The 26,991-nt window shown below is 59.7% G+C and overlaps 1 protein-coding gene across 1 annotated transcript in view; it reads left to right on the top strand.

The window, feature by feature from the left end:
• The window catches only part of CELSR1 (cadherin EGF LAG seven-pass G-type receptor 1), a 145,468-nt gene that overhangs the window by 100,605 nt on the left and 17,872 nt on the right, over positions 1-26,991 (top strand). Inside the window, exons 9-23 of the mRNA XM_065938721.1 lie at positions 2,085-2,251; positions 7,289-7,474; positions 8,449-8,562; positions 9,340-9,514; positions 10,161-10,302; positions 12,260-12,380; positions 13,974-14,157; positions 14,500-14,601; positions 15,204-15,298; positions 15,698-15,907; positions 17,019-17,202; positions 18,676-18,819; positions 23,434-23,638; positions 24,694-24,861; positions 26,466-26,592. Coding sequence (XP_065794793.1) covers positions 2,085-2,251; positions 7,289-7,474; positions 8,449-8,562; positions 9,340-9,514; positions 10,161-10,302; positions 12,260-12,380; positions 13,974-14,157; positions 14,500-14,601; positions 15,204-15,298; positions 15,698-15,907; positions 17,019-17,202; positions 18,676-18,819; positions 23,434-23,638; positions 24,694-24,861; positions 26,466-26,592 — 2,324 coding nt within the window. The remainder of the gene's footprint in view (positions 1-2,084; positions 2,252-7,288; positions 7,475-8,448; positions 8,563-9,339; positions 9,515-10,160; positions 10,303-12,259; positions 12,381-13,973; positions 14,158-14,499; positions 14,602-15,203; positions 15,299-15,697; positions 15,908-17,018; positions 17,203-18,675; positions 18,820-23,433; positions 23,639-24,693; positions 24,862-26,465; positions 26,593-26,991) is intronic.

Below are 26,991 nucleotides of genomic sequence, written 5' to 3'. Positions count from 1 at the left end.
TCGGAGCAGAGGCTGGGCGCCCAGGACGGGTCTGCAGGACCCAGCCCTTCGCATGAGCCAGACCAGCATGACGTGGGGAATCCACGAGGGTCAGAGGAGAGGGTGGGGCCTGGGTGAACCTCCTTGGGGCTGTGTGTCTCCTCACGGGCACCCTGAGGCCTGCAGGGGCAGCTCCCCAGGCCCCGCGCCCCCAGGCCCCTTCTCACCACCCCAGGGCTCTGCCGGCTGGCTGCCTCCCCGCCGGACCACACGCACTGTGAATCAAAGCGTCGGCCTCCCGCCGACCCCACCCCTGCTGTTGTAGCGACTGGCAGGTTTTAAACGATTCGTTCATTTTGAAGCAGCACGGTATTGAATAAGAGTCGTGATTTAAAAGCCACTGACACTCCTTAAAGTTGGGTAGACGGAAAGGGGCAGGTGGAGGCCAGATCCGCTTGGACCCTCTCCCTGGATCTGCCTTGGAGACGTTGCTGTTGTGCAGTTGCTCAATCACTTGTGACTCTTTGCAACCCCACGGATGCCAGGTTTGGAGTTGCCCAGAGCCCGTTAGTGAGTTGATGGCCTGGGGAAGTCCTTCCTGCAGCCACCCGCTGGCCTCCAACCCACAGACTCTCCATAGAAGGCAGACGCTCCTCACCCCAGCCTGCACGCCCCGAGGGATGGGCTCGGGGTTCTCCTGTGGCTGTTTGTGGGAGTGGGGACTACGGCTTCCCTGAGATTCTCTGAGGAGTCAATGAGCAGAAGTAGGCGGGACCCGTGATGGGACGTTCTCAAGGGGAGCAAAGTTCACAGTGCGGGCGAGAGGGTGGAGCTAGCAGGCAGCCCACCTGTGCCGGGCGGTCCACCCTGCCCAGGGCCGCAGCAAGGGAGCCGAGTCGTCATATTATGACCGCAGTCCTTGTCTGGAACGCAGTCACTGTTCAGGGCCCCAAAGGGCTGTTTTCCGTGTAGCAGGTGGGCGTGGCCCATATGAGCCCCGTGGCCATGTGAGGTCCAGCCCCGGCTGACCACCACATGCAGGAAGCTCGGGTCACGGGAAGGGGCAGAGGCCCCTGGGGGACGCAGTGCCACTGGGCCACCCGTGCCCTCGGAGTTCCTGTTATGGAGGCCGAGAGCCTGGTTCTGACTGTGCCAGAGCAAACAGCCGCCGGGGTCTGGGTTCCTGAGAGCAGGAAGCAGACGCCGGTGCTGGTGGGGCTCAGTCGCTCCCAGAGGCGGCCCCCGCCTGGCATGCCCCAATGCTGTTCAACACCTCCTGGTGATGGCCGCGGGCCCACCTGGGACCTGGGGGAATATTCTGGGAGGGACCCTGAAGCCTGTGATACGAAGGAGTCTGGAGGCAGAGTGGCGAAGCTGGGTTGGCTCAGCATCACCCTGCCCACCGGTCTGTCTGGCGCCCACAGTTTTCCTAAGTGTCACAATTTGGAGGAGGCTGCTGGGCCCCCCGAAACCATCTGGGAACCTTTAGCTGGCTGGCAGCCTTCCCACCTCTGTGCCCATCACCAGGAGGAGAGAACAGTCACCCTTGTGCCTCGGGGTTGGAAATCCACCCCAGACGCCAGCTGACGGCGGGGTGGGGGGAGTCAGGCTGAGGGTTGAGGTGTGTGTGCGGGAACACACGTGTGTTCCCAGGCTCCCAGGGTCCCGCTAGGAGACCGCCCTCCCCATGGCCCCCGTCTCTGCCCTGGGTTCCCCACCCAGCAGGTGTGTGTCAGGGGTGGGGAGGGGCGCAGATAGACTAGGCTCTCAGGCCCCCCGCTGAGCCCAAGGGTCCTGGGCTGTCCCGCTCTGCCTGCGAGCCCCTTCCCATACACGGGTCTGCTTGAGAAGCCCCAGGCCCGAGCCTCACTCTCCAGGAGGATGGCCTGTGTCGTGGGGGGTGAGAGGAGGTTTCTGCAGAGCCCAGGGCTCCTGGACTTGGAGGGCGAGTGCTCTAAAGTGGAAGTCTGAGATCAGTTCTGCGTTAAAATAAGAAAGGCCCAGAGTTTCTCCCTTCCCCCTCCCGGGGGCCCTGTCCCACCCTCTGCCGATGAAACGGACTCTCAGGGGCCTTCTGATGCAAGAACCCATGTCTGTGTCCACAGCCATGCCCCACCCGCAGCGCTTCAGCGGGGAGAGCGTCGTGTCCTGGAGCGATCTGGACATCACCATCTCCGTGCCCTGGTACCTGGGGCTCATGTTCCGGACCAGGAAGGAGGAGGGCGTGTTGATGGAGGCCACGGCGGGCGTGTCCTCCCGGCTCCATCTCCAGGTGAGCGAGAGCCCCGTCCCACCCCGGGCGCCTGCGGGACAGGTGTGCACCCGCGTGAGGCAACCAGAGGCCGGGGCTGTCTGCCCTGAAGCCAGGCCTTCCCACTGCCCTCGAGGGGCGCCTGGTCCCTTCTCTCTGCCCACGCCGCTGGTGGTCCTCCCCGTGAAGGACCAGGAGAGTGTGACCACCCAGCGCCCAGCGTCAGATCAGTCAGCCTGACAGCGCTGCCTGGGCGGGGGCTGGGGGCTTGGAGCCGGCGGGAGCCCCCTTCTCCTTTCCTGCCTGCCCCCCACCCCCCACCTGCCCCGCTCACCCCCTCCCCGGGTCCCTGCTCAGGTGTATCCCCAGCGCAGGCCCGTTCAGGTCACACTGAAGGTGCAGTGTGTGCCTCCCCCGTAATTACAGCCTCCCTTGTTTTTCCCTTATTAACCAGGAATTGTATCGGTTTACCAGGCGGCCCCAGAAGCCAGCGCTGGGCCAGAACATGGCAGGCACTATTCTGCCCGGGGATGGGGTTTCCCTCTGTGGTGGTTTTGCTGTTGGAACAAATTAAATTGGCTGGTTCAGGTGATGAGTGGGCGCTCACAGGTTGTCACTGGCAGTGGGGTCGCTGTCGGAAAAAAGTACGCTTTCAATGGAACAACACCCAAAGCCACAGACTCCCGTATTGTCTGAGTAATTAAGGTCTGGGTAGCTAATTCAAACACGAAGGGTTTCTGCCAGCAACCGTGGCCAGCGCCTCCCTGTGGAAGGCTGGGTGGCAAAGGTGGTGACCTCAGGGCAGGAGGGGGGATCTTCCAGACCCTGGTGGCCACCCAGAAGGCCGCCCCAGGGCCGCTCCCAAAGGCTGGTCAGCTGGGGATTACAGCTGTTTCCACACGACGCTTGTGGAATGCAGGCCTCCCGCAGCCTGTGGGCTTTGGGGCGGCCTCCGCAGTGTTCCCGGCCTCCGCAGCGGCCCAGACAAGGTACAGAGTCGTCCTGCAGCCCAAACAATTTGGCTGATTGCTCTTAGGTGCCCTAAATCCACCTCATTGTCAAGTGGGAACCACTTGGCTGCTGCTGAACACTCTCCTAAATCCGGTGACAGACCTCAGGTGGCAAGCAGCTACTGCCGATGCCCCGGGATCATTCTGCAGGTGTTGCTTTTGTTGGTGGACATACGTCATTTCATTGTGGAGCTGCTGGCTTCGGGGTTTTGTTAGCGAGGACAGCGAGAGAGATTGGCAAGGCAAGTTTAATGAGTTGACTCGGGCTTCTGTGAAACAAAAGGAAACAAAATATGAAAAGGTGAAAAATTGTCTCCTTCGGTTGACTCTCAGTTAAGACTGAAAAGCGAAGTATGTTATTAGTTGCTTTGTCTTTATAATCAGCTAAACACATTTTCTGTTTTCCATCAAGGTTTCTTTGGCCCATCGGGTATTGGTTAGCATCTCTCAGTTAGCAAACAAGTGGTGTTTTCAACCATTTTGTTATTGTTTCAACTGCAGGACAGAGAACGTTCGCTGTGTGATTTCAGACCTTTGAAATGTGTTGAGACTTGCTTTTGAGCCCCGCATTTGGTGATTTTTGTGAATGTTCTACCTATACTTGAAAAAAAAAATGTACACTGTTAGTTGTGTTCTGTAGTTTTCTGTGTATGTCAAGTAGGTGGCGTATGTTTGTGGAGCATTGAAATTTTTTCTGTCCTTATTGATTCAGGGAGTGTTCACTCAGTTACTGAGAGAGGTGAGTCAAGAATCTCCAGCCTTGATTGTGGCTTGTCTCTCTCTCCCTCTAGATCTGCCCACCTTTGCTTTGTAGATTTGGAGGCTATGTTGTCGTTGTTCAGTTGCCCAGTCGTATCCGACTCTTTGTGACCTCATGGACTGCAGCACGCCTGACTCCCTGTCCCTCACCATCTCCCGGAGTTTGCCCAAGTTCACTTCCATTGCCTCGGTGATGCCGTCCAGCCATCTCATCCTCTGATGCCCTCTTCTCCTTTTGCGCTCTATCTTTCCCAGCATCAGCGACTTTCCCAGTGAATCGATTGTTTGCATTAGATGGCCAAGATACTGGAACTTCAGCTTCAGCATCAGTCCTTCCAACCAGTATTCAGGGTTGATTTCCCTTAAGATTGACTGGTTTGATCTCCTTGCTGTCCAAGGGACTTTCAGGAGTCATCTCCAGCACCACAGTTTGAGGGCATCAATTCTTTGGCTTCTGCCTTCTTTATGGTCCAGCTCTCACAACCATATGTGACCGCTAGAAGACTGTAGCCTTGACTGTATGGACCTTTGTCAGCAGAGTAATGTGTCTGCTTTCCAACACACTGTCTAGGTTTGTCATCGCTTTCCTGCTAAGAAGCAATCGTCTTCTGATTTCATGGCTGCAGTCACCATTCACAGTGATTTTAGAGCCCAAGAAGAGGAAATCTGTCACTCCTTCCACATTTCCCCTTCTGTTTACCATGAAGTAATGGGACCGGATGCCATGATCTTAGTTTTTTTAATATTTAGTCTTAAGCCCGCTCTTTCACTCTCCTCCTTCACCCTCATCAAGAGGCTCTTTGGTTCCTCTTCACTTTCTGCCATTAGCATGGTATCGTCAGCGTATCTGAGGTTATTGATGTTCCTCCCGCCTATCTTGATTCCAGCCTGTTACTCACCCAGCCCAGCGTTTCCCGTGATGTGCTCAGCGTAGAGGTTAAACAAACAGGGTGACAGCAGACAGCCCTGGGTACTCCTTTCTCAATCTTAAATCAATCAGTTGTTCCATACAGGGTTTTAACTGTTGTTTCTCAGGCGGCAGGTAAGATGGTCTGGTATTCCCATCTCTTTAAGAGCTTTTCAGTTTGTTATGGTCCACACGGTCAGAGGCTTTAGTGTAGTCGCTGAAACAGAGGTAGATGTTTTTCTGGAATTCCCTAGCTTCTCTATAATCCAGTGAATGTTGGCAATTTGATCTCTGGTTCCCCTTCCTTTTCTAAACCCAGCTTGGAAGTTCTTGGTTCACATAAGGCTGAAGCCTAGCATGTAAGATTTTAAGCATGACCTTACTAGCGTGGAAGATGAGTGTAATTGTCTGATGTTTCTACCCTTCTTGGGAACTGGGGTGAGGATGGATCTTTTCCAGTCCTGTGGCTTCTGCAGGGTCTTTCAGATTTGCTGACATATTGAATGCAATACCTTGATGGCATCATCCTTTAGGGTTTTGAGTTATTCTACTGGAATTGCATCACATCTGCTAGCTTTATTAGCAACAGGGCTTCCTAAGGCCCACGTGACTTCACTGTCTAGAATATCTGGCTCTGGGTGAGTTTATTAGGCTATGTTATTTAGTGCATACAATTTTAGGATTGTTTTATCTTTCTGGAATATTGACTCTGTTATCACAATGAAAATCCTCTTTATCTTTCACAATTATTTTTGCCTTGGAATCTACTTTGTCTCCTGTTAATATAGCAATGCTAGCTTTTGTTGGTGTTTGTGTGATGTATCTTTTTCTATCTTTATCCTTTCAACATTTCTGTTATATTTCAGGTTCCTTATATTAAGCAGTGCACTAATAGTTTTTTTTTTTTTAATATGCTCTGTATTTAATTTGAAGCTAGGTTAGTTACAACACTGTTTTTTTAGATTTCTAACATGTATTTTTGGAAGTGTAGTTGATTTACAATCTTACTGTATTTAAACATGGTAGCTTGAGTCTTATCTCGTGAAACAAGGAATAATTGCATCCAGAAATAAAAGTCTGCTGGTACCTGAATCAGTCTCCTTGCAAGCTCTGTGGGTCCCATTACTATTTTCACGTCTGTGTCTGACGGTTCTCTCCTCTGGATTCCCATGAGTCTATTTTAAGACACTGTCCTCTCTCCTCACGTACTTGGTTGTTTTTGACTGAATGCTGGACGTCATGTTGAAAAGCGAGAGACAGTTTGAAACTAGGATGGTGGTGCCATTATCCCCTATGTTTGTTTCTGGTTGCAGCCCTCACCCCGGGTAGGCTCAGAATTCCACTTCCTTTCCTTCCAGCCACATGGGCCAAGAAAGCTTCACACAGCTCTCAACCTCAGCGGTTCCTCCCAGAACCCTCTGACAGCCGTATGGCCAGGCACTGAGCACATTTCTTCGCATCCCCATTTTCTGCCTGGTTGTGCTTCTATCACTTGCCGTGGCTTGGGTGACTGGTGCCTCGGACGGCTGTCCTTTAAGATTTTGCCTCGTTATCCCAGGTGTGCTCAGGAGGCGGAGTGGTCCAAACTGCCCAGTCCTTCACTGGAGAAAGGGAACCATGATCTCAGCATTGCCCCCCTATGTTTTCTTAAAACATGAACATCTGAGGCCAGTTACCATGCTGACTTCTGTCTTTTCCTACATACATTTGAACATGGTGGCCTGAATCCCATAAAATGAAACATTTACATCCAAAAATAAGAGCTCAGTAGTCACCAGAATCTGTGATTGTTCCCGATACTTAAGTCCAGTGGGCTCCATCTTACTTGATCTCTTATAATATTTGGCGCTTCTTACCATAGAAGAAGGGCTTCCCTGGTTGCTCAGTAGGTAAAGAATCCGCCTGCAGTGCAGGAGACCCTGGTTTGATTCCTGGGTCCAGAAGATCTGCTGGAGAAGGGATAGGCTACCCACTCCAATGTTCTTGGGCTTCCCTCACGGCTCAGTTGGTAAAGAATCCACCTGCAATGCGGGAGACCTGGGTTCGATCCTGGGTTGGGAAGATCCCCTGGAGAAGGGAATGGCTACCCACTCCAGTATTCTGGCCTGGAGAATTCCATGGACTGTATAGTCCATGGGGTCGCAAGAGTCGGACACGACTGCGCGACTTTCCCTTCACTTCACTTCACCATAGAAGAAGGCATGTGATTCTGGAACGTGTGACAGCAACAGCAGATTAGACGTTGCCCGATGTTTACGCCCGCCTGTGACTCGGTGCCCCGCGGTGAGCCTGGTGGCGTGGCTTTGTTCCTTAAGGGGCCGCAGTGCGGTTTGTACTTGTCATCGTCGCCCCGATCCCCAGCGAGCTCTTCCCGTCCCGCAGATCCTGAACAGCCGTGTCCAGTTCGAGGTGTCCCACGGCGCCGCGGACGTGGTGTCTATGCAGCTGTCCCGGTCGCGCGTGGCCGACGGCGAGTGGCACCACCTGCTGGTCGAGCTGAAGAGTGCCAAGGAGGGCAAAGACATCAAGTACCTGGCAGTCATGACCCTGGACTACGGCGTGGACCAGGTGAGTGGGCCTCTGCACCCTCTTTGGAACGGACCCCTCCCCAGGCCTGCGGGGACGCAGGGGGACCCCGCCAGGTGCCGGGTGCTTGTGGATCTGGACAAGTGCTTTCTGGGCTCCCCTGAATTCGGGTCTCCTGTTCCTCCTTATGCTGAGGTCCTGGGCGCCTGCACCTCGTCCCTGCCTAGACGGTCAGCTCCCGGCGTCAGGAACTGGACTCGGTCCAGCTGTGTGTCCCCGCATGGCTGCCAGCGGTGCCTCCAGCAGCAGTTTCTTGTAGCAAAACTGGCCTGAGGCACAGCCGTTCTGTGCTCTGTCTCTGGGGTACAGAGATGGACCTGGGTGGGGGGAGCCATGCAGCCGATGTGCCGGAGGGGGCTGAGGGGCCCCGGAGAGGTACACCTGTCCCAGCTGGGCAGGTGGCATGCCAGGCAGGTGACTCAGAACACTGGATCTGCAAGGTGTGAGCCAGGTGACCGGAGGTGTGTCGAGGGGACCCCCACACACTGGGGGGCTCCCCTGTGATTCCTAAGAGCTCTTGGAGTCCAGGCTCTTCCCGCACCTGGTTCTGGGAATGAACAGCTGCCGTGTTCTGAGCTTGAGGATCCGGCTGAGACTTTCCTAGGTTCCTGCCACCACGGACGAGTTTTACATTTTCTAGTTTATCAAGCTTTCTTACACAGTGGTTCATTGGCGGTGCCCACGACGGAAGTAGGAGGGTGGCCCACACCCCCCCAGCCGTCCACCGTGGCCGGGCTGGGACAGGGACCCGTGTCCTCTGGCTGCTTCCCGCACCCTGCCCGTCTCACGCATACACAGCCATGCTGTGCATGGAAATGGCTGAGTGGCCCCCTGTGTGAGGCAGGGACGCCCCCCAGGCCGTGGGGAGCGCCCAGCGTGGGTGGGTTTCAGCCTCTGAGTGCGCGCTTCCCAGCCGGGTGTCTGCAGGCAGTGGCCCAGCCCCTCTCTTTGCACAGGACACAGTGCAGATCGGGAACCAGCTTCCTGGGCTGCGGATGAGAAGCCTCATCGTGGGGGGCGTGTCTGAAGACAAGGTGTCCGTGCGCCGCGGCTTCCGGGGCTGCATGCAGGTACCCCGCACATGCACCTTCCCCGACCCCCGCCCTGGGCCTCCACGGCAGCCTCAGGGGCGGCCGGCACCGCCGTTGGTGTCATTGATCGTCCTGCTAGTTTTCAGAAAACGAGTTCACTTGTCTAATCGCCCACCCAACTTGAGCGGATCCTGTTTCCCACCTATGGCCCTCCTCCTCCCTGCCTCCCCTTGAGTTCTGCACACCCCATCCCCAGCCACCCCACCATCCACCTGCAGCCCTGCCTCATGTCCCATCCAGAGCCTCCCTCTGGCTGCCTGCAGCAGCCCCAATCCTCACCTGGACCGGCCCCACAGCCGTCCCCTAGACCGGCAGCCCGAGGGAGCTATTGATAGCGCTTCTCCGCTCATGTCCGCCCGCCCCCAGCCCTTCGCGCCTGCCCCTGCGCCCTTGCACCTCCGTGACCTGGCCCCACGGTGTGTTGCACGTTGCCTCCCCTCTGGACACCCCCTGCACGCCCACCCGCTTCTCCCAGGAGCCGCCCTACCCTCCATCTCCAGCAGCTGCTCTGCTTCATGCTCCCTCCGTGACCCCCACCATGGAATTATCAGAACATGGAATTATTCCGTCTTCATCCCCGACGGCCTGAACCCCGTCCTGGGGTCCACACCTAGGGAGGGGTGGCAGTGCCTGCATCCTGGCCTCACTTTTGCAGCAAGGGACCCAAGAGAATCTGGGGTTCTCTTCACCCCGGCTCCCTTTTGGGGAGTCCTCCAGCCTGCGGGACTGACTCTGGGCCCCCCTTCTGAAACGCAGGGAGTGAGGATGGGGGAGACAGCCACCAACATCGCCACGCTGAACATGAACGACGCCCTCAAGGTCAGGGTGAAGGACGGCTGTGAGGTGGAGGACCCCTGCTCCTCTGGCCCCTGCCCTCCCCACAGCCGCTGCCGCAACACCTGGGACGGCTATGCCTGCGAGTGTGACAGAGGTGGGCGCCCACCCGGCCCTGCCTGCGCCCGCCCGTCCGCGGGGGGCGGCGCCTTCAGTGCTTTAACCCACCGAGGCACGCCGAGCCGGGCGCTGGTTCCGCCGTCCGCTCTCTGCGGGTCTGTGGTGCCGGGAGCGGTGTCTTGTGACTGTGGAGGGGCCCCTGTGCTGTCTCGTCTTCACCTGCTGCAGGGACGCTCCCGGGTGTATCCTCCGGGCACATACTGATAGAGGGGGCGGGAGTGAAAGGCACCCGTTTGCGAATAATACGTTGGATGCTCACCTCTGACTGTCGAGGTGATGCTTGGCTGGTACCGCCAGCTCCCCCAGCCTCTCCCGCCCCCGGGCAGCCTGGGAGGCCCCGTCCTCCGTGTTGCCAGGTCGGACCCCCTGAGCGTCCGAGCTTCCCGTGATTCCGAGGGCGTGTTTCCAGGTCAGACTCCCCGAGCGTCCGAGCTTCCCGTGATTCCGAGGGCCTCTGTGGCTTTCCTCCGCAGAGCAGCCTGGAAAGGGGGTCTCGGGGCGGCTGCAGATTGCGAATGCAGCCTCGCGCAGAGGGTCTCCCCCCACCTCCACCCCGGCGGAACGCGGACCTGCGGTGTGAGAGGCGGGTCCCGGGGTGGGGTAACTCTGGCCTGTCCCCGCAGGGTACTTCGGGAGGAGGTGTGTGGACGCGTGTCACATGAACCCCTGCAGGCACGTGGCGGCCTGCGTGCACAGCCCCGAGTCCCCGCGTGGCTACGTGTGCGAGTGTGGGTCCGGCCACTACGGGCAGTACTGCGAAAACAGGTGAGCATTCCCCGGCGACAGCGGGCCCTTCATTTCTGAACCCCAAGTAGGCGTGGTACCTTTTGATCCCCTCCATCTGATTCCCCCTTCATCACCATTTAATGAGTTTACAATAGCTTCATTAGGGCATTTAAAAGCCTTCCCAGGTGGCTCAGTGGTAATGAATCTACCTGCGATGCAGGAGACATAGGAGATGTGGGTTCAATCCCTGGGTCGGGAAGATCCCCTGGAGGAGGAAATGGCAACCCACTCCAGTATTCTTGCCTGGAGAATCCCATGGACAGGCAAGCCTGGTTGCCTATAGTCTGTGGGATCGCGGAGAGTCAGACGTGACTAAGGGACTAAACAACAACAACATATGGTTCTGGATAACGAGGACGTGTTTTCCACTTTGGCATGAAATAAATGAGAATCCAACTGGGCATCTCTCACCAACCCCTGCTGAGCTTGTTTCCGCCCCACAAACGCACAGTGGAGCTCGTTTATCCAGAGCCCAGCTGAGCACAGAGCAGGCAGGGGCTGCGATGTGGGAAGGCGAGTGTAAGTACAGAAAACGCTTTACATTTCGAGTCGGGGGTCGTAATCGACTCTGCTCTGCGTCGTCCACTGGGGGCGCCACGCTTTCCCGGCCCCTGAGCCCAGGAGTGTGGGCCTCACAGTAGGGGCCGCGGGCTCTGCACACGCCAGACCCCAGCCCCTTTGAGAGGTGGTGCAGTCACAGCCGGTGGTCCCGGGCCAGTGCTGGCCATCCGGGTGCGGGAGCCGTGTGGGTGCCAGCCCGCTCTACCTGGCAGGGACCCCTCGCTCTGTTCTGCCCGCCGGGCACCCGAGTGTGTGCTGTCATCCCGGCTGTGGGCAGGATGCACTCGGCACCGCCCGGCCTGCCGGGTGATGGTGGGATGGTCACGGAGCCCGAAGGGCGGGCACTCCAGGGGGCACAGCAGAGGGCAGAGCCGGCGAGCAGTGACGGGATGAGGCCTGAGGAGCTCAGAGGGTCAGTCAGTCCCGGGCAGAGCTGGCGCCTGCTGTCCCAGGCAACTTCTGGGCTGGGGAGACTCCGAGGCCTGAGTGGAGGGCCTGCCCGCAAACTGGGAACAGGGCTCAGCTCTGTGGAGGCCACAGGGGCCCCGCAGGAAAGCAGTGTGGGGATCGAGACTGGGTGTCAGAGAGCCTCCGGCTCTCGGTGGAATGCGGCTCCAGCAGTGGAAGCCAGAGGCCAGGGCACCGGCTGGGAGGCCGTGTGGTGTCCCTGAGGCCTGGCGTTGCCCGTGGGGCAGGGCTGACGCGGCAGGGGGAGGGGCAGGGTGCCACGGCTCTGGGGTGCCCCCCCTGTCGATGCAGACCCGTGAACAGCAGGCTGGAGCCCCACCCCGTCCCGGTCGTTCGTAGTCCCCCGGTGTGTACACAGTCGGCACTTAATAACTGCTGGTTAGGTGAACAGGTGAGAAGGAGGGGTTGACGGCTGGTGGGCCAGCGGATGGAAAGCCATCAGCCAGGATAGTAAACATAGGGCAGGCTTTCATTTTGTGGAGCCTGAAGGACACGTGTGTTGGGTGGCGCTGGGTCATGGAGAGCCAGCCTGGCATGAGGGTGGTTGTCCCGCTCCCCTTGGGCCAGGCGTCCTGGTGGGGCTGCTGGGCAGTGTGAACCTGCTGACATGGTGCTCGTGGGAGGCTGGGTTGGGGCATCACCTGTGTCTTCCCGGGGGAAGGGAAAAGTGGCCAAACCACTGAAATAGCAGTATTAGGGTGACCCCTTCCAGACTTGGGCCCCTGAAGGCTGGGCATAGCTCATGAAAAGCTCAGGCCTTCAGTGGAGGCCAGCAGGGGGAAACGGACCACTCACAGGGGAGAGGGATGCCCAGATCCAGGCCAGTCGGGGCCCAGGCCTCCAACCTCCCTCTGGTTCCAAAAAGGGGCAGTTACATACCTTCCACAGCTGTCTGATTTCCCAACAGAATCGACCTTCCGTGCCCCAGAGGCTGGTGGGGGAACCCCGTGTGCGGGCCTTGCCGCTGTGCGGTCAGCAAAGGCTTCGACCCCGACTGCAACAAGACCAGCGGGCAGTGCCAGTGCAAGGTGAGGCCTGCAGCCCGTGGGCCCCGGGGGGCGGGGCGGGCACTCGCGTCCACCTGCACAAGAGCCCGGCGCTCACCCTGAGTACCCCAGGCCTGCCGGCTCAGCCCCACACGCGGCCATCGGAAGCTGAGACGTCTCTGTGAGTTTGGTTCATCTTCAGCAGCAGCCATGGTTCCCCCCGGTTGACCGTTTTTTGGGACTTTTATCAAACCACCCAGAAGTGACCAACATTCGAAATATGAGGGACTTTCCTGGCAGTGCAGTGGTTAAGGCTTAGCCTTTCAATGTGGACAGTATGGGTTCAATCCCTGGTCCCGGAACTAAGATCCTACATGCCCCATGGCCAGAAAGCCAAAACATAAAACAGAAGTAATACTGTAACAGATGCAGTAAAGACTAGAAAATGGCCCACAGAAAACATCTTTTAAAAATATAAGTAAATAAACACGGCTAGCGTTGCCCACTCCCCCCGCCTTGGATACCTGTCGCCCACACCCACGGCCTGTGTTCTCAGCCCAAATCACGTGGAACCCCGGCCCCCTTGGCCTCCCGGAAATCACCACGTACCTTCAGAATGTTGTGTCAACAACTGCCGTGAGCTGCCAGTACCTTGAATCCCAAAGGGAAGGTCTGTCCGTAACAGTGGCTGCTGGGAGGGACGGGCCGTCTGCTGGCCGGGCCTGCTGACCCAGGAAGGGACCCTGCCTCACGGGGCCCTCTGCAGCCTTCGGCGCTCTGTCTGACGTCTGCGTGTCGCTTGGGGTCTGAAGAATCACAAGGGCCCCAGCAGAGCAGGACCACGCAGGCCACGTGGTGGTAGATGGGGTCGTAGCTTCGGTGGGGAGCAGGGCAGAGGGGAAGTGGGGAGGGTACTTGGGGAAAACATGCCTGGGTTTGTTTTTTTTCCCCATAAAAAGTTATAGCAAATGCAGAAAGGACTGTGAATGGTGACAGTGACATCCGTGTCCCCTCCCAGAGTGACTGCCCATGTGTAGTGCCCCCCCAGGCCCTGAAGGCATGCGGTTGGAACCCCCAGGGGACAGGTCCATGTCCCTGCCTGAGACGGAAGCCTGTGTGACTGTGTCCCGGGCCACGGGTTGCCCAGGTCACTGCCTCCCCCAGGTTCCAGCTGGCGACCCGTGGACCTCGGGGGACCGAGTGATCTGCCAAAAGCACTGTGGCCCGTGAACCACCCAGCTGGGTGGCAGTCCAGGACTTTCCAAAACCGATGCCTGTGTTCTTGACCATCACCCCGACCTGCCCCATGACAGACGTTCAGACAGCTCCTAATTTCTTACAATTAAGAAAAAAAACTCCATCAGCCGCCCTGGTACCCTAGTGCATAGATCGCCACTGACTCTCAGATCCTCTTTAGGACAGAAGCTGGCCCACAGTAAGCACTTGCTGAGACGTGAGGGAGGACCCCCTGCCACATCCAGCACGGGGTCCCAGGTGCCATCGGCCTGGAGGCCATGGGTGGACGGCAGCTGTTAGGCCGGCCGGCTGGGCTGGAACCCTGACGTCACTCAGGACACGTCCAGGGGCGGGGCCTCTGCGGCGCTGACATCCAGGCTCTGCTTCTGGCTCCCGCAGGAGAATTACTACAGGCCCCCGGGGCAGGACGCCTGCCTGCCCTGTGACTGCTTCCCACACGGCTCCCACAGCCGCGTCTGCGACATGGACAGCGGCCAGTGCAGCTGCAAGCCTGGGGTCATCGGGCGCCAGTGCAACCGCTGCGACAACCCTTTCGCCGAGGTCACCGTCCTCGGCTGCGAAGGTCTGCGTCGCCCTCGACCCGCTCAGGCCACGTGGCAGGGACAGGCCACTGTGTGTCTGCGTCTGGGGCGGGTGGGGAGTGTGCATACGTGCACTGCACTCCCCTGGGGCACGGGGGGCGCCCAACAGCCTTGTGGTCATCTTGTGGCTGCTTGGCTTTCTAGCAGCTGGCCCCCCAGGAGGCGTGGGTCAGCACCGCTGTCCTCCTCCCCGGTTCTCGCAGCCGTGGTGAAGGCGCGTGGGGTCCGGTTCTCAGTGGGGCTGGGCTCCCTTCGGGGAGGAGCGTGCGGGAAGCACCACACACCCGTGGGCCAGGCTGAGCGCCTCTCCCCTCTGTTCCCAGTGATCTACAACGGATGCCCCAGAGCGTTTGAGGCTGGCATATGGTGGCCACAGACCAAGTTCGGGCAGCCAGCCGCGGTGCCGTGCCCCAAAGGGTCTGTGGGTAAGTACCACGGGGTGTGGCCCTTGACATCCGTTCCAGGCAGGATGATCAATGGTATGGCGGTCGCGGGAGGGCTGGCCAAGGCATCGGAGCTCACCGGATGTTCCATGTGCAAAGAGTTCCTTTAGCCAAAGTGCCAAGGGAATAAGATAACTTTTTCGTCAGTCGTAAATGGCAAAACCTGGAAAGAGCACATGGAAAATGTGAAGAGCACAGTGGTGGGAGGGTTGGGGAGGTCTCTTGGTGAGATGGAGGTGATGCCTGCACCCACACCTCGAGAGGCCCGGAAGGTCCAGTGAGATGATGCAGAAAGTGCCAGCCCCGAGTGGGATCCAGGGCAGCACCCGTGGACACAGTGGGCGCTCCAGAGACCACCCAGCTGATTTATCTTTTCACCAACTTGCTCAGCTGCCCACCTGTAGTAACTGAGCAGCCCAGGTCAATTGTAAGGTTGTGAATGTCGGGCAGATGTGGGCGTGGCCCCAGACCTGAGGGAAGAGTGGTGTTGGCTTCATGGCTACGGCACCCGCGGGCCCTGGGGCAGCCAGGGGTTGGTTCACAAGTCAGCTTTTGGGCTCGACGAGTCCTTCCCTGCTCCCTAGGAAACGCGGTCCGGCACTGCAGCGGGGAGAAGGGCTGGCTGCCCCCGGAGCTCTTCAACTGCACCACTGTCTCCTTCATGGACCTCAAAGCCATGGTAGGCTGCGCCCTGGGGACGCGCGGGAGGGCACTGGGCGTCCAGGCCCCCGGGATCGCGTGGTCCCAGACCGGCCGAGGCCCAGGGCCGCACGTCTGTTGGGGGCCCTGGGCGGCCATCTCCTCCTCTCTTTCCAGACCCCGGCCCGCGTCTGGATCTGCAGACTCGGGGTCCCCGGGTTTGGGCTCCCCGCACCCTGCCCTGGTCCTCGTCCATCTGGGCTCTTTCTCCAGGTGCTCTGGAGTCTGACACACCCTCCTTCTGAGTGTGCCACGGCCATCTCGGGGTCTGGGGGTTTTTTAAAGTTCTTCCCTGAGAAGGGGGTTTCCACTGGAAAGCGACGGGCCCTGTGTCCCGGGAAGGGCCCAGGGCCGACGTGGCGCTTGCTCCCCGACCCAGAACGAGAAGCTGAGCCGGAACGAGACGCAGATGGACGGGGAGCGGTCCCTGCGGCTGGCCCGGGCGCTGCGAAATGCCACGCAGCACACGGCCGCGCTCTTCGGGAATGACGTGCGGACGGCCTACCAACTGCTGGGCCGCGTCCTGCTGCACGAGAGCGGCCAGCAGGGCTTCGAGCTGGCGGCCACGCGGGACGCCGACTTCCACGAGGTAGGAGGTGGTGGGCGCGGGGACCCCCCGTCCCTGCACGTCCCGGGGTCCAGGTGGGGCTGTGACCGGCCGGCGCGTGCAGTGTCCTCGGGGCAAGACCCCCCTTTCCCGATGCGAGCTCAGGCCCGCTCAGTGAGCAGGAAAGGGGGCTCGCGAGGGTTAGGAGCAGGCCTGACGGGGAAGACCGTGACGCTGCTTGCACACCCGCGTCCGGGGTGGCCCACCTGAGTCAGCCGCTGACTGCCACACTCATCCTCTGTGGAGCCCACTGTTGCCCGGCTTTACAGTTTCAGAATCTGCGGCACGGGGCCAAGGGCACGCAGCCTGTAAGAGGTGGGCGCCGGGGTCTCCCGGCCCCTGAGGTCCCGACCTCGGGTGGCCTGGTGTCTCCTGTCCTAGGGACAGCCCTGCGTTGTGTTCAGTGTTTGTCCCTAGGAAGCGTCTGTTGAGAATAATCAGTGAGGAGACGCGTTTATCTAGCCTATAAACTGCTCTTGTGTCGGGGGTGGCTGGCCTTGTCTCGTGTTTCCCGCTTTACTCCTAAGGCCTCCCGGTCCACGCAGAGCCCCCGGGGAACCTTCCCGTCCGTGCTGAGCCCCCCGGGAACCTCCGTGCAGAGCCCTCAGGGCCTCGGAATGTCCTGTCACCTGCATTTCAATCCAGGCCTGAGGGTCTGGGCCAAGGGAGTTTTGTTCCCGTTTCCAGTGGTTTGCAAACAGAAGTTTCTCATCCTGCCTTCAGTCTGGGTCGTGGCCCCCCCACCCCGAGTCCTCGCCACCCTGCCCCCCGTTGAACCGGAGCGCACCGGGCGTCCTTGTGGGCTCAGCAGTGGCCGGGGGCCCCATGCCTGGCTCTCCTGGTGGGGTGGGGTTGCCGACGTATCCGGGGGGCGTCTCTGCCTGCCTTCTCCCCTGGGCATCTCGGGGTGAAGCCCTGCAAGGCTTCCCCAACCATAGAGGTTAGACCCCAGCGTCTCTCCCCGTCTCTGACCGTCTGGGCCCAGCCTGGTCCTGAAGGCTCCCCAGAGCCCGGCCCTGTCTCCTTAATCAGGCTCCCGCGGGCTGGCCGCTCGTGAGCTGAGCACCGCCTGTCCGTCTGTCTGTCCGAGCAGGACGTCGTCCAGGCGGGCAGCGCCCTCCTGGCCCCGGCCACCAGGGCCGCCTGGGAGCAGATCCAGCGGAGCGAGGCCGGCACCGCACAGCTGCTGAGGCGCTTCGAGGCCTATTTCAGCAACGTGGCCCGAAACCTGCGGAGGACGTACCTGCGGCCTTTCGTCATCGTCACGCCCAACATGGGTGAGGCCACGGCCCGGCGGGGCAGGGGACCCCCAGGGCCCGTCTGCAGTGCCGCCTCCCTTGGTCGCGTCTCGGGGACGGGTCGACGCAGGGAGGATCTTGGTGGTCCGCAGGCCTTGCAGAAATAGGGATGGGGCTGCCCGGGGAGGCGGGCTCGAGGGTCTGGCCCAGGTCCAGCCTTCAGGCTCAGGCAGAGGTGCAGACCCTGGAGGGGTGGAAACAGGCCGCTGGTAGCAGGCGCAGGGGAATGCCGCCCCCCACACCCACCGCGCTGGGCCAGGGGCTGAGCCATCCACACAGCCAATGCCTGTGGACCCCGGGGACCCAGGATGCGCTATTCTGGGCTCCGGGCTTAAACAGTCAGCTTCCTTCCTGGGGAGGCGACCCTGATGGTGGAGCCAGTCCCAACCGCCCAGACGGAGCAGCGGAGATGCTGGAGGGGGCCGTCCTGCCCGCGGGGCTCCTGGTTTCCCTCCTGTGTTTATTAAGCTCCCCTGTGGGGCCTCAGGCAGGGCCCCGGCCTGCCCCTTCCCTGGGAGTCGCCCTTTAATTTCCGGGATCATCTGTCTCCAGAGGGCTGAACCCTTAACCCAGAGCTGACGTCCCTGTCGTGGACCCTCGGGCTCACGGGGAGCGGCCCTCACTGCTGACCGGACGCTCACACTGAGCTCACCTGAACCTGGGACACTGGGGTGGAGGAGGGCGTGGGACGCTGTCATCACTGGGGCAGGCGGGAAGGGTGAGCGCCCGGGGTCCCTGCCTCCGCCGCCGGCTGTGGAGCGGGTCTAGCAGAAATGGACTGTAGACTCCCGGGGCAGACAGGACGCGGGCACCCGAGGGGCGCCTGGTGCAGCTGCTGCGCCCCAGCCCCTTCGAGAGGCAGGTCCCGGCCAAGTGTCCCAGCCCCTCTGCCTGCACACCCTCCAGCGTCCACCCCTGATGCTCTGGGGTTGGGACCCTCCCCCTGCCCTGGACCGAGAGAGTCCTCCTGGGTGCTCCTGGTGCTGGGGCCAGCCTGTCCACTTTCCCAGTCCTTGGGCCCAGCCGCCCCTGCCTCCCGTGTTCAGGGCTCCCGCTGCCCCTGACCCTGACTGCCGGGGTGGGAGCACCCCTCTTTCCTGTGCAGTGACTTGAGGGCACCCTTCACAGAGGGGGTGTTGAATCAAACAGCTCAGCAGCATGACCTGGGGTTCACCCTGGAGCCTGCAGGGGTGACCGTCAGGAGGGACCTGGCTGCGGGGAAATGACACTCCCGTGGGGTGGGGTGAGGGGCGCCCCTCCTGAAGCTCCCCAGGTCCCCAGGTCAGGCCCCCAGCCGTCTGACTCAGCCGGAAGTGGGCGTCGGTTCTGTTCAAAGGGGATGGTGACCAGGGACAGCACTTCTGGGCCGTTCGGAAGCGACGGGGGTCCGGGCGGGCTCTCCACGGGGCGGGGGGCCGGGAGCCGCGTGTGACGGCGCCCCCTGCCCCGCAGTTCTCGCCGTCGACGTCTTTGACAAGCTGAACTTCACGGGAGCCCGCGTGCCGCGGCTCGAGCTCCTCCGCGGCGAGGTCCCCAAGGACCTGGAGTCCTCGGTGTTCTTCTCGGAGGACTTCTTCAAACCAGCCGAGAGGAGAGGTGAGGCTGGTGAGATGTGGGGGCTCCCCCGGGGGCTGGCGGGTGGGGGAGGACGGGGGGAGCGGGTCAGCCTGCCGTGGCCCCGGCCCTCTGCCCTGCGCCCCGCAGCCCGGCGTTTGCCGGCCCAGAGGGAGGGGCAGCCGCAGGGATGCCTTGCAGAAGTTTGGCTGATTTATAGCACGGTGACGGAGTGAACACCCACATTGTGTGTGAGCTGGGCTTCCTTGTGCAGTGAACAGCTGCCTCTCCATGGGTGTGAAACGTCAGACTCCTCCCCGACCCCCCAGAAAACCAACCAGAGCCATCTGAGTGCAGTTCTCCAGCCCTACGTTAACACTAAAACCGCGCAGCTTAAACATGGCGAATTTTCTTAAAAGTATTTTTCACAGATCCACTCTAGCTGCTGAAAACACCTCTCCCCAAATAGACACTTACGTACTATTCTGTAATGGACAGTTTAAAATTTGAAACCTTTTCAGTCAGCTTGTCTTGTCAGTTATATGGGTATTATTCAGACATCTTAAAAACTTTTGAAGTTTTACACTGATGTAGGATATTGTTGTTCAGTCGTGTCCAACTCTCTGCGACCCCATGGACTGCGGCACGCCAGGCTGCCCTGTCCATCACCACTTCCCGGAGTTTACTCAAACTCACGTCCGTTGAGTCAGTGATGCCCATTGACCCTCCCCCACCATCTCATCCTCTGTCGTCCCTTCTCCTCCTGCCTTCAGTCTTCCCCAGCATCAGGGTCTTTTCCAGTGAATCATCTCTTCGCATCAGGTGGTCAAAGTATTGGAGCTTCAGCTTCAGCAACGGTCCTTCCAATGAACACCCAGGACTGATCTCCTTTAGGATGGACTGGTTGGATCTCCTTGCAGTCCAAGGGACTCTCAAGAGTCTTCTCCAACACCACACTTCAAAAACATCAGTTCTTTGGTGCTCAGCCTTGTTTATGGTCCTACTCTCACAGATATTTGCTATTAATTTTTTAATATGCTAATTTACCAATTAAATTTTGTATGTATGCATAGGGGAAAAATAAAAGATATAGGGTTTGGTAGTAAGACTTAAGACTAAATATTAAAAAAACTAAGATCGTGGCATCCGGCCCCATTAGTTCGTGACAAACAGAAGGGGAAAATGTGGAAGTAGTGACAGATTTCCTCTTCTCGTCTCTAAAATCACTGTAACTGCAGCCACGAAATCAAAAGATGACTGCTTCTTGGCAGGAAAGCGATGACAAACCTAGAGAGTGTGTTGAAAAGCAGAGACATTACTCTGCAAAGGGCTGACTAGTCAAGCTGTGATCTTCCCAGTGGTCACGTACAGGTTCTAAGAGCCATACCATAAAGAAGGCAGAGCGCTGAAGAATTGATGCCTTTGAACTGTGGTGCTGGAGAAGACTCTTGAAAGTCCCTTGGACTGCAGGGAGATCAAACCAGTCAATCTTAAGGGAGATCAACCCTGAATAATCACTGGAAGGACTGATGCTGAAGCTGAAGCTCCAGTATTTTGGTCACCTGATGTGAACAGCTGACTCATTGGAAAAGTCCCTGATGCTGGGAAAGATTGAGGGCAGAAGGAGAAGAGGGCATCAGAGGGTGAGATGACTGGACGTCATCACCGATGCAAAGAACCTGAATTTGGACAAACTAGGAATGGTGAGGGACAGGGAGGCCTGGCGTGCTGCCGTCCAGGGGGTCGCAAAGAGTTGGACACGACTGGGTGACTGAACAACATCAAAAACTCTCTATGGTTCCAGGCATCCACAGGAGGTTCTGAAACGCAACCCCTGAGATAAGGTGGGATGGAGAGCTATGTGTGTGTGTATCTGCATATAGTTTAGTGTCTTGACCTAAAGTCAGGCTCTTTCTCTGTGAGGGCATCAGCGTTTCTGCCTCTGAACTGGCCCCTGGGTCACCCTCTCTCGGGGCTTGTGACATCAGGAGTGGACAGGCACAAGGCTGTTTGCTTTAGGAAACTCTGGGAGAAGCTTGAAGGTACCTGCTTCCCTGCTCTCCTTGGGAAGCCCCCAGCTGACGCCCCGGCCCCCTGCACGTGGCCTTTATTCCATATGGTATTTACTTAAGTTGCCAAAATGTCAGTTGACCAGCACAGTCACCCCGTAGTAAACCCACTGATTCTCTTATTGATAAGATCCCCCCCCGGGGCCTCTGCGGCCTCCGCCTGCCACTTTCCCAGACACCTGACTTGCCACGTGGCCGGCAAGCTGAGGACCAGGACCCTAAGCTCCCTTAGCCCAAGATGTGGGTGAGACCCTCGTGGATGGGCTTCCTGGAGTGCAGCCCAGCCCCCCGGCCCCCAGTGTCCTACCAGCTGCTCAGGTGTTCCTCCTGGAAGACGCCCTTCTCCCCGCCCCATCACCCACAGGGTGACCACATGGGCCCTGGGGGACTCCAAGCCTCTGTCCATTCTCACCCCCGCCTCGGGCTTCACCAAGCCCACATCTTCCTTCCTCAGACACTGACCTTCCCCCCTTGGCCCAGACCACGTGGGTGAGTATTGTCTGTTCCACTGGGGTGGGGAACCCCTGGATTCGTCGTCCACGTGGGGCCTCTGGTACCTGCTTTCTGGCTGACCGGTTGTTGGAGACGCGATGGGCCAGTTGTGGAAGAAACTGGGGCTTTAGACTCAGCGATTCGTCTGGGGCCAGGTGCAGACACGGGGAAGGCGTATGTGTGCTCTGGGGTCGTGACATGCTCCCGAGAGGCCACCTTGATGCCTTGGGGCGCTGTCCACTGCCCCCACCAGGCCTCTCACATGATGCCCCCGGGAGGCGGCAGCCTTGCTGGAGGAGGGGTCCCGGGGCAGTGAACCTTGGCCGCGGGAGCAGATGGTGGAGGCTCGGGAGGACTGGGTCGGCTCCTGCGTGGGACGTGCAGGAGGGCAGAGCGTGCAGATGCCCTTGCTGTGAAGACACTTACCTCAGCTCGTCAGTCCACGCCCTCGACAGGGCGGCGTCTGTCCCAAGTCAGGGGCGCTGGCAGGGTCCCCCAGCCTGGGGGCACCAGGGCCTCCACGCGAGAAGCCCACAGCCTGCGCCGTGTCCCCCCGCCCAGGAAGATCCCGGACAGCCCGTGAGGGGATTGGCCGGCCGGAGCGGGAGAGGGGGCGGCGCCTCCTGCACGCACCTTCCGGAAAGCTTGCAGCCAGACCCTGAAAGCAGCAACCCTAGCGGTGGTCAGAGTCCCGCCCCGCTGACCCCAAAGCCAGTGTTGACGAGCCTGCCTCAATAACCAGCCTGAGGGTGGCTAGCCAGGGTTGTTAACCAGCCTGAGGGTGGCTAGCCATGCTGTTAACCAGCCTGAGGGTGGCTAGCCTGGGTTGTTAACCATCCTGAGGGTGACCGTCCAGTGTTGTTAACCATCCTGAGGGTGGCTAACCAGTGTTGTTAACCAGGCTGTGGGTGGCTAGTCAAGGTTGTTAACCATCCTGAGGGTGGCTAGCCATGCTATTAACCATCCTGAGGGTGGTTAGCCAGTACTGTTAACCAGCCTGAATGTGGCTAACCAGTGTTGTTAACCAGGCTGAGTGTAGCTAGTCAGGGTTGTTAACCATCCTGAGGGTGACAGTCCAGTGTTGTTAACCATCCTGAGGGTGGCTAACCAGTGTTGTTAACCAGGCTGAGGGTGGCTAGTCATGCTGTTAATCGGCCTGAATGTGGCTAACCAGTGTTGTTAACCAGGCTGTGGGTGGCTAGTCAAGGTTGTTAACCATCCTGAGGGTGGTTAGCCAGTGCTGTTAACCAGCCTGAATGTGACTAACCAGGGTTGTTAACTAGCTGAGTATGGCTAACCAGGGTTGCTAACCAGCCTGAGTATGGTCAGCTGGAGTGTTAAGCAGCCGCTGACCGGTACGGCCCTGAGCGGGGCCAAGAGGATGTGAAAAGTGGGCGTCTGCCTCGGGGCGGCACTGGCTGAGCAGAGGGGAATCTGCTGGATTCGTCGGCCACCCTGAGCCTGGCCCCCCGCCGGCGGCACCCCCATCCTGGGGGCAGAGGGAAGACCCTCTCCCCCGCCTGCCTCCCTGGAGCCTGTGCTCCAGGCGGTGTGTGCTGGGTGGAGATGCTTCCCGAGATGACCTCTGGACGAGGCCCAGCGGGCACTCTGGGGGCTGTTGGAAACGTGGGTGAGTGTGGCCGTGAGCCTCCCGCAAGGGTAGTGGGGAGCTGCTTTCTGTGCATGCTAGGGGGTCTCCGGGCCACCCACGTGAGTGGGATCTACAGCGTCCCACTGTGTCCTCACTGAACATCGTGTCCCCGGGTTCACCCGCGCTGTGGCCCGCGCAGATGGACCATGTTTTGCCAGCCCGTCATCCATGGAGGGACACCGGGGCTGCTCCACCTCGTGGCTGCCGTGACTCACGGGGCCGTGAGTGCAGGTGTGCAAGCCTCGGTGAAGTCCTTGTTCCCAGCTCTTTGGGCACAACCAGAAGTGGGGCTGCAGCGTCCTGGGCAGTTCCGTGTTCGCGCTTCTGAGGAACTGCCTGCGGTTTTCCATAGAGCATCCATGGATTTCACTGCCTTGAGGAGAAAGCGGTCTGGTGGGATCACAGGTGTCTGGCCCCCATCCTCACTCCGTGCTTCCGTTGCAGAGGGCCCCACGGTGAGGCCAGCCGGTCGCAAGACCACCCCCCAGATGGCGCGCCCACGGCCCAGCGCTGAGATGGAGGCCCCGTCCAGGAGGCGGAAGAGACACCCCGAGGAGCCTGGGCAGTTTGCCGTCGCCCTGGTCCTCATCTACCGGACCCTGGGGCAGCTGCTGCCGGAGCACTACGACCCAGATCGCCGCAGCCTCAGGTAAGGCTGACTCCAGGAGTCGTGGCGGGTGGGGGGAGATTTCCAGAAGGTTCCAAGTGCTGATAAGTCAAAATCTCGACCACCGGAACATCTGTAGAAGGACACTGCACAGTGACCCCGGCTCCAGGCCAGAGACTGCTGCCCCGCGATCTCCCTCGGACAGGCGTTCGGAGTCTGCCTGCTGTTTCTGCCAGGAGTGCCCCTCCCAACACACGCCCCTGGCTTGGCAGTGTTATTCCTGCTTGGAGCGTCTGTCCCCTCGCCCCTGCCTGCCACCAGCTGCCAGTGACCCCAGCCCTAAGTTGTTCGGGCGCTCAGTCGTGTCTGACTCTGTGACCCCGTGGACTGCAGCACCCTAGGCCTCCCCGTCCATCACCAACTCCCGGATCTTGCTCAAACTCATGCCCACTGAGTCGGTGATGCCATCCAACCACCTCATCCTCTGTTTCCCCTTCTCCTCCTGCCCTCAGTCTTTCCCAGCATCAGGGTCTTTCCCAGTGAGGCGGCTCTTCTCACCAAGGGCAGCTCAGTAAACACTGGCTGAAGAATCAAACGCCGCCCGAGGGCTTTGAGGCCTGAGCAGAGGCAGGCACCCAGGGAGGCTTGGCTCTTTTCAACCTTCGAGTCACTTTGCAGCTCCTGCCCGGGGCTGCAGTCCTCATGCGCACCCCGCCCGGGGGCTGGACGAGAGGCCTCCCTGAGCCACAACCACGGCCTCGCGTTCCTCTTAGTTCCCCTTACGGGACGTTTCCGGCGGGCCAGGGTCTTCCGGTTCTGTTATAGGTTGTGGGGCCCGACATCTGCTCGCTCATTCCTTCTCTTCATGTTAAATTTCCAGAGTCCGCCTCTGTCCCAGAGGTGCGTGTGCTCGCCTGTCCGTGGTTAAACCTTCACCAAGCCCACACCCCTCCTCCCCCACCCAGCCCGTCACACGCTCTCAAGGGCAGAGGCCCTGAGCTCGCACGCTTGGCCCGGTCCCTCCCGGCGAGACCCCGAGCTGTGTCCTCGCCGGGGCCGCACGCGGGTTTGTCCTGGGCTCTGCCTTCTCCCTGCAGGCTGCCTAACCGGCCCGTCATCAACACGCCGGTGGTGAGCGCGGTGGTTTACAGCGAGGGGGCCCCGCTGCCCAGCCCCCTGGAGAGGCCCGTCCTGGTGGAGTTCGCCCTCCTGGAGACCGAGGAACGCACCAAGCCAGTCTGCGTGTTCTGGAACCACTCCATCACGTAAGGGTGACGTCAGTCCCTGCCCCCAACGCTGTGTGTCTCTGGGGGGCTTTGCTGAGGCAGGGTTCCTGCCCACAGGCCCCCCAGGCTCCTTGGGCAGAGCGTCCTGGGGCGGGGAGCGTTTGTCTGTGGCCCCTTTCAGTCCCTCCTGGGGCGTCAGAGCCCTCCATAAGCACAAGTGTACATGCATACACCTGGAAACATTGACGTGTGTGTGTGCACACGCACCCAGCTATGACCACGCTCATGTGTACATGAATGCACATGGACACATGCCTGAAACACAGATATGCACACACGTGCACAGGCACACAGGGATCTCCCGAGAAGCCCAGCACGGGGACAGGGCCGCTCCCCTGCAGGACTCCTGCCCACGGGTGCCCCTGTCACCACCGGACAAGGCAGCGGCTCGTTCTGGACACGCACGGGGGCGGGAGTCAGACACGGGGTCCAGGGTCCTCCCACACTGACAGTGGGAAATCCCGGATGTGAGGGAGGGCTCCCCTTGGCAGACCAGGGTCCCTGACCTCAGCCGTCCCACCCCGGAGACCCACGGGCAGCTGCTGGGGCTGACTTGACCACTCAGAGGCCCTGCCCTCAGCAGCAGCATCCGTCTGCCCCCGACCCCCGCCCGCCACACTTGCACCCAGGACAGAGCCTTGAGCTCGCTCCGGTGCAGCCCAGACCTTCCCTGACATTGTGGCTCCGCTGGACGGCGGGGTGTCTGCCGCGGGGGCTCTGCGGGGCCGTGGGCTGGCGCTCCCGCTGCGAAGCAGGTTTGGCTCGGCACAGACCACGTGTCACTCCCCCTCCTTCTGGTTTTTCCAAATTCTAGTTAACGAGCAGCCAGCATAGCGCCCGGAGGGTAGCAGACGCTTGGCTTACAAAAGAGAATGAAGGGCCCCCTTTGACGGGGAGGGCGGCGTTGAGGTCTGTCTGGCACGCGTTGGGCCCGGCTGTCTCTCGTGGTCACTTGATTGGATCCCGGCAATTAGCCGGTGCGCTAATTATCCGCCCTGCTTTGTGCTGCACCTGCCGGCCCAGATCTTCACGTTCTTGGCAAACACGTGTGAGCCTTCACATCCCATTTCACAGATGAATAGACTAAGGATCAGAGGCGTCGCTCGGCTTTCCCAGAGTCAGGAGGGCAGGGCTCTGCGGTAGCCTGTCATTTGGGGCTTCCCTTCAGTAAAGCAGGGTAATAATGGGCCCCGCTTCCAGGCGGCTGCCATAAAACCTTGTGCAATCTGAAGATGAAAGTGTGAACGGATGTACCAGGTTTCTTCTTAAATCATCGAGACTCAAAAGGAGACTCAGGCACAAAGTGGCTGTTTGAACAACTGAGTGATGTCTCCGACACAGAGGCCTCTGACACCCGTTGAAGTTTTACTGCTGGATGATGCATGAGATGTGAACTTCCAAGGGTGCTCATTAGAGGCCTGGGAAGGGAAGGGAGAGGGTTCACACAGTCCCCGGGGCGGCCAGCCTGCGGTCCTCACAACAGAGACAGTGGCGCCTGGCCAGGGCGCACCAAGGACGTTGCTTGGGCTCCAGCGGGGGTGGGAGGGCCTCGGAGACCCCCCTCACCCCCTCTTCCTCTGCAGCACCGGCGGGACTGGAGGCTGGTCGGCCAAAGGCTGTGAGCTGCTGTCCCGGAACCGGACCCACGTGGCCTGCCGGTGCAACCACGCTGCCAGCTCGGCCGTGCTCATGGACGTCTCCCGGCGTGAGGTGGGCACCAGCCCCAGGGCCGCCCCGCCCACCTGGCCAGTGTGTCCAGGGACCCATCCCGCTGGAAAATCAGCCTGGCCCCGAACCCACCCCTCTGCGAGCTCGCCCTCTCCTCCTAACAGCTCTGAACAAACCGATCCACACCTGCAAACTGTGTTCCGGGACTGGCCAGACTGTTAGGATTTTCATAATAAAACCCCCCAGAAGGGGTTTTCAAAGAGGCCACATTGTAAGTTAAGAACTGTGATGGCCACCCCGAACCTCCAGCTGAAAGGAAACTCCTGGAATATACACCTCACTTCAAAGCAGGGTGCTCAGCAGTCTGTTAGGTGATGCAGTTTCTGCTGCACGTAAAATTTTAAGGAAGAGACGGGGCGGGAGCAATAGTTATTTCCTTCC

The sequence above is a fragment of the Muntiacus reevesi genome, chromosome 1 (assembly GCF_963930625.1).
Source record: "Muntiacus reevesi chromosome 1, mMunRee1.1, whole genome shotgun sequence".
Lineage (NCBI taxonomy): Eukaryota > Metazoa > Chordata > Mammalia > Artiodactyla > Cervidae > Muntiacus > Muntiacus reevesi.
Note: the sequence above shows the minus strand (reverse complement) of the source record. Positions and strands in the feature narration are given on the sequence as shown.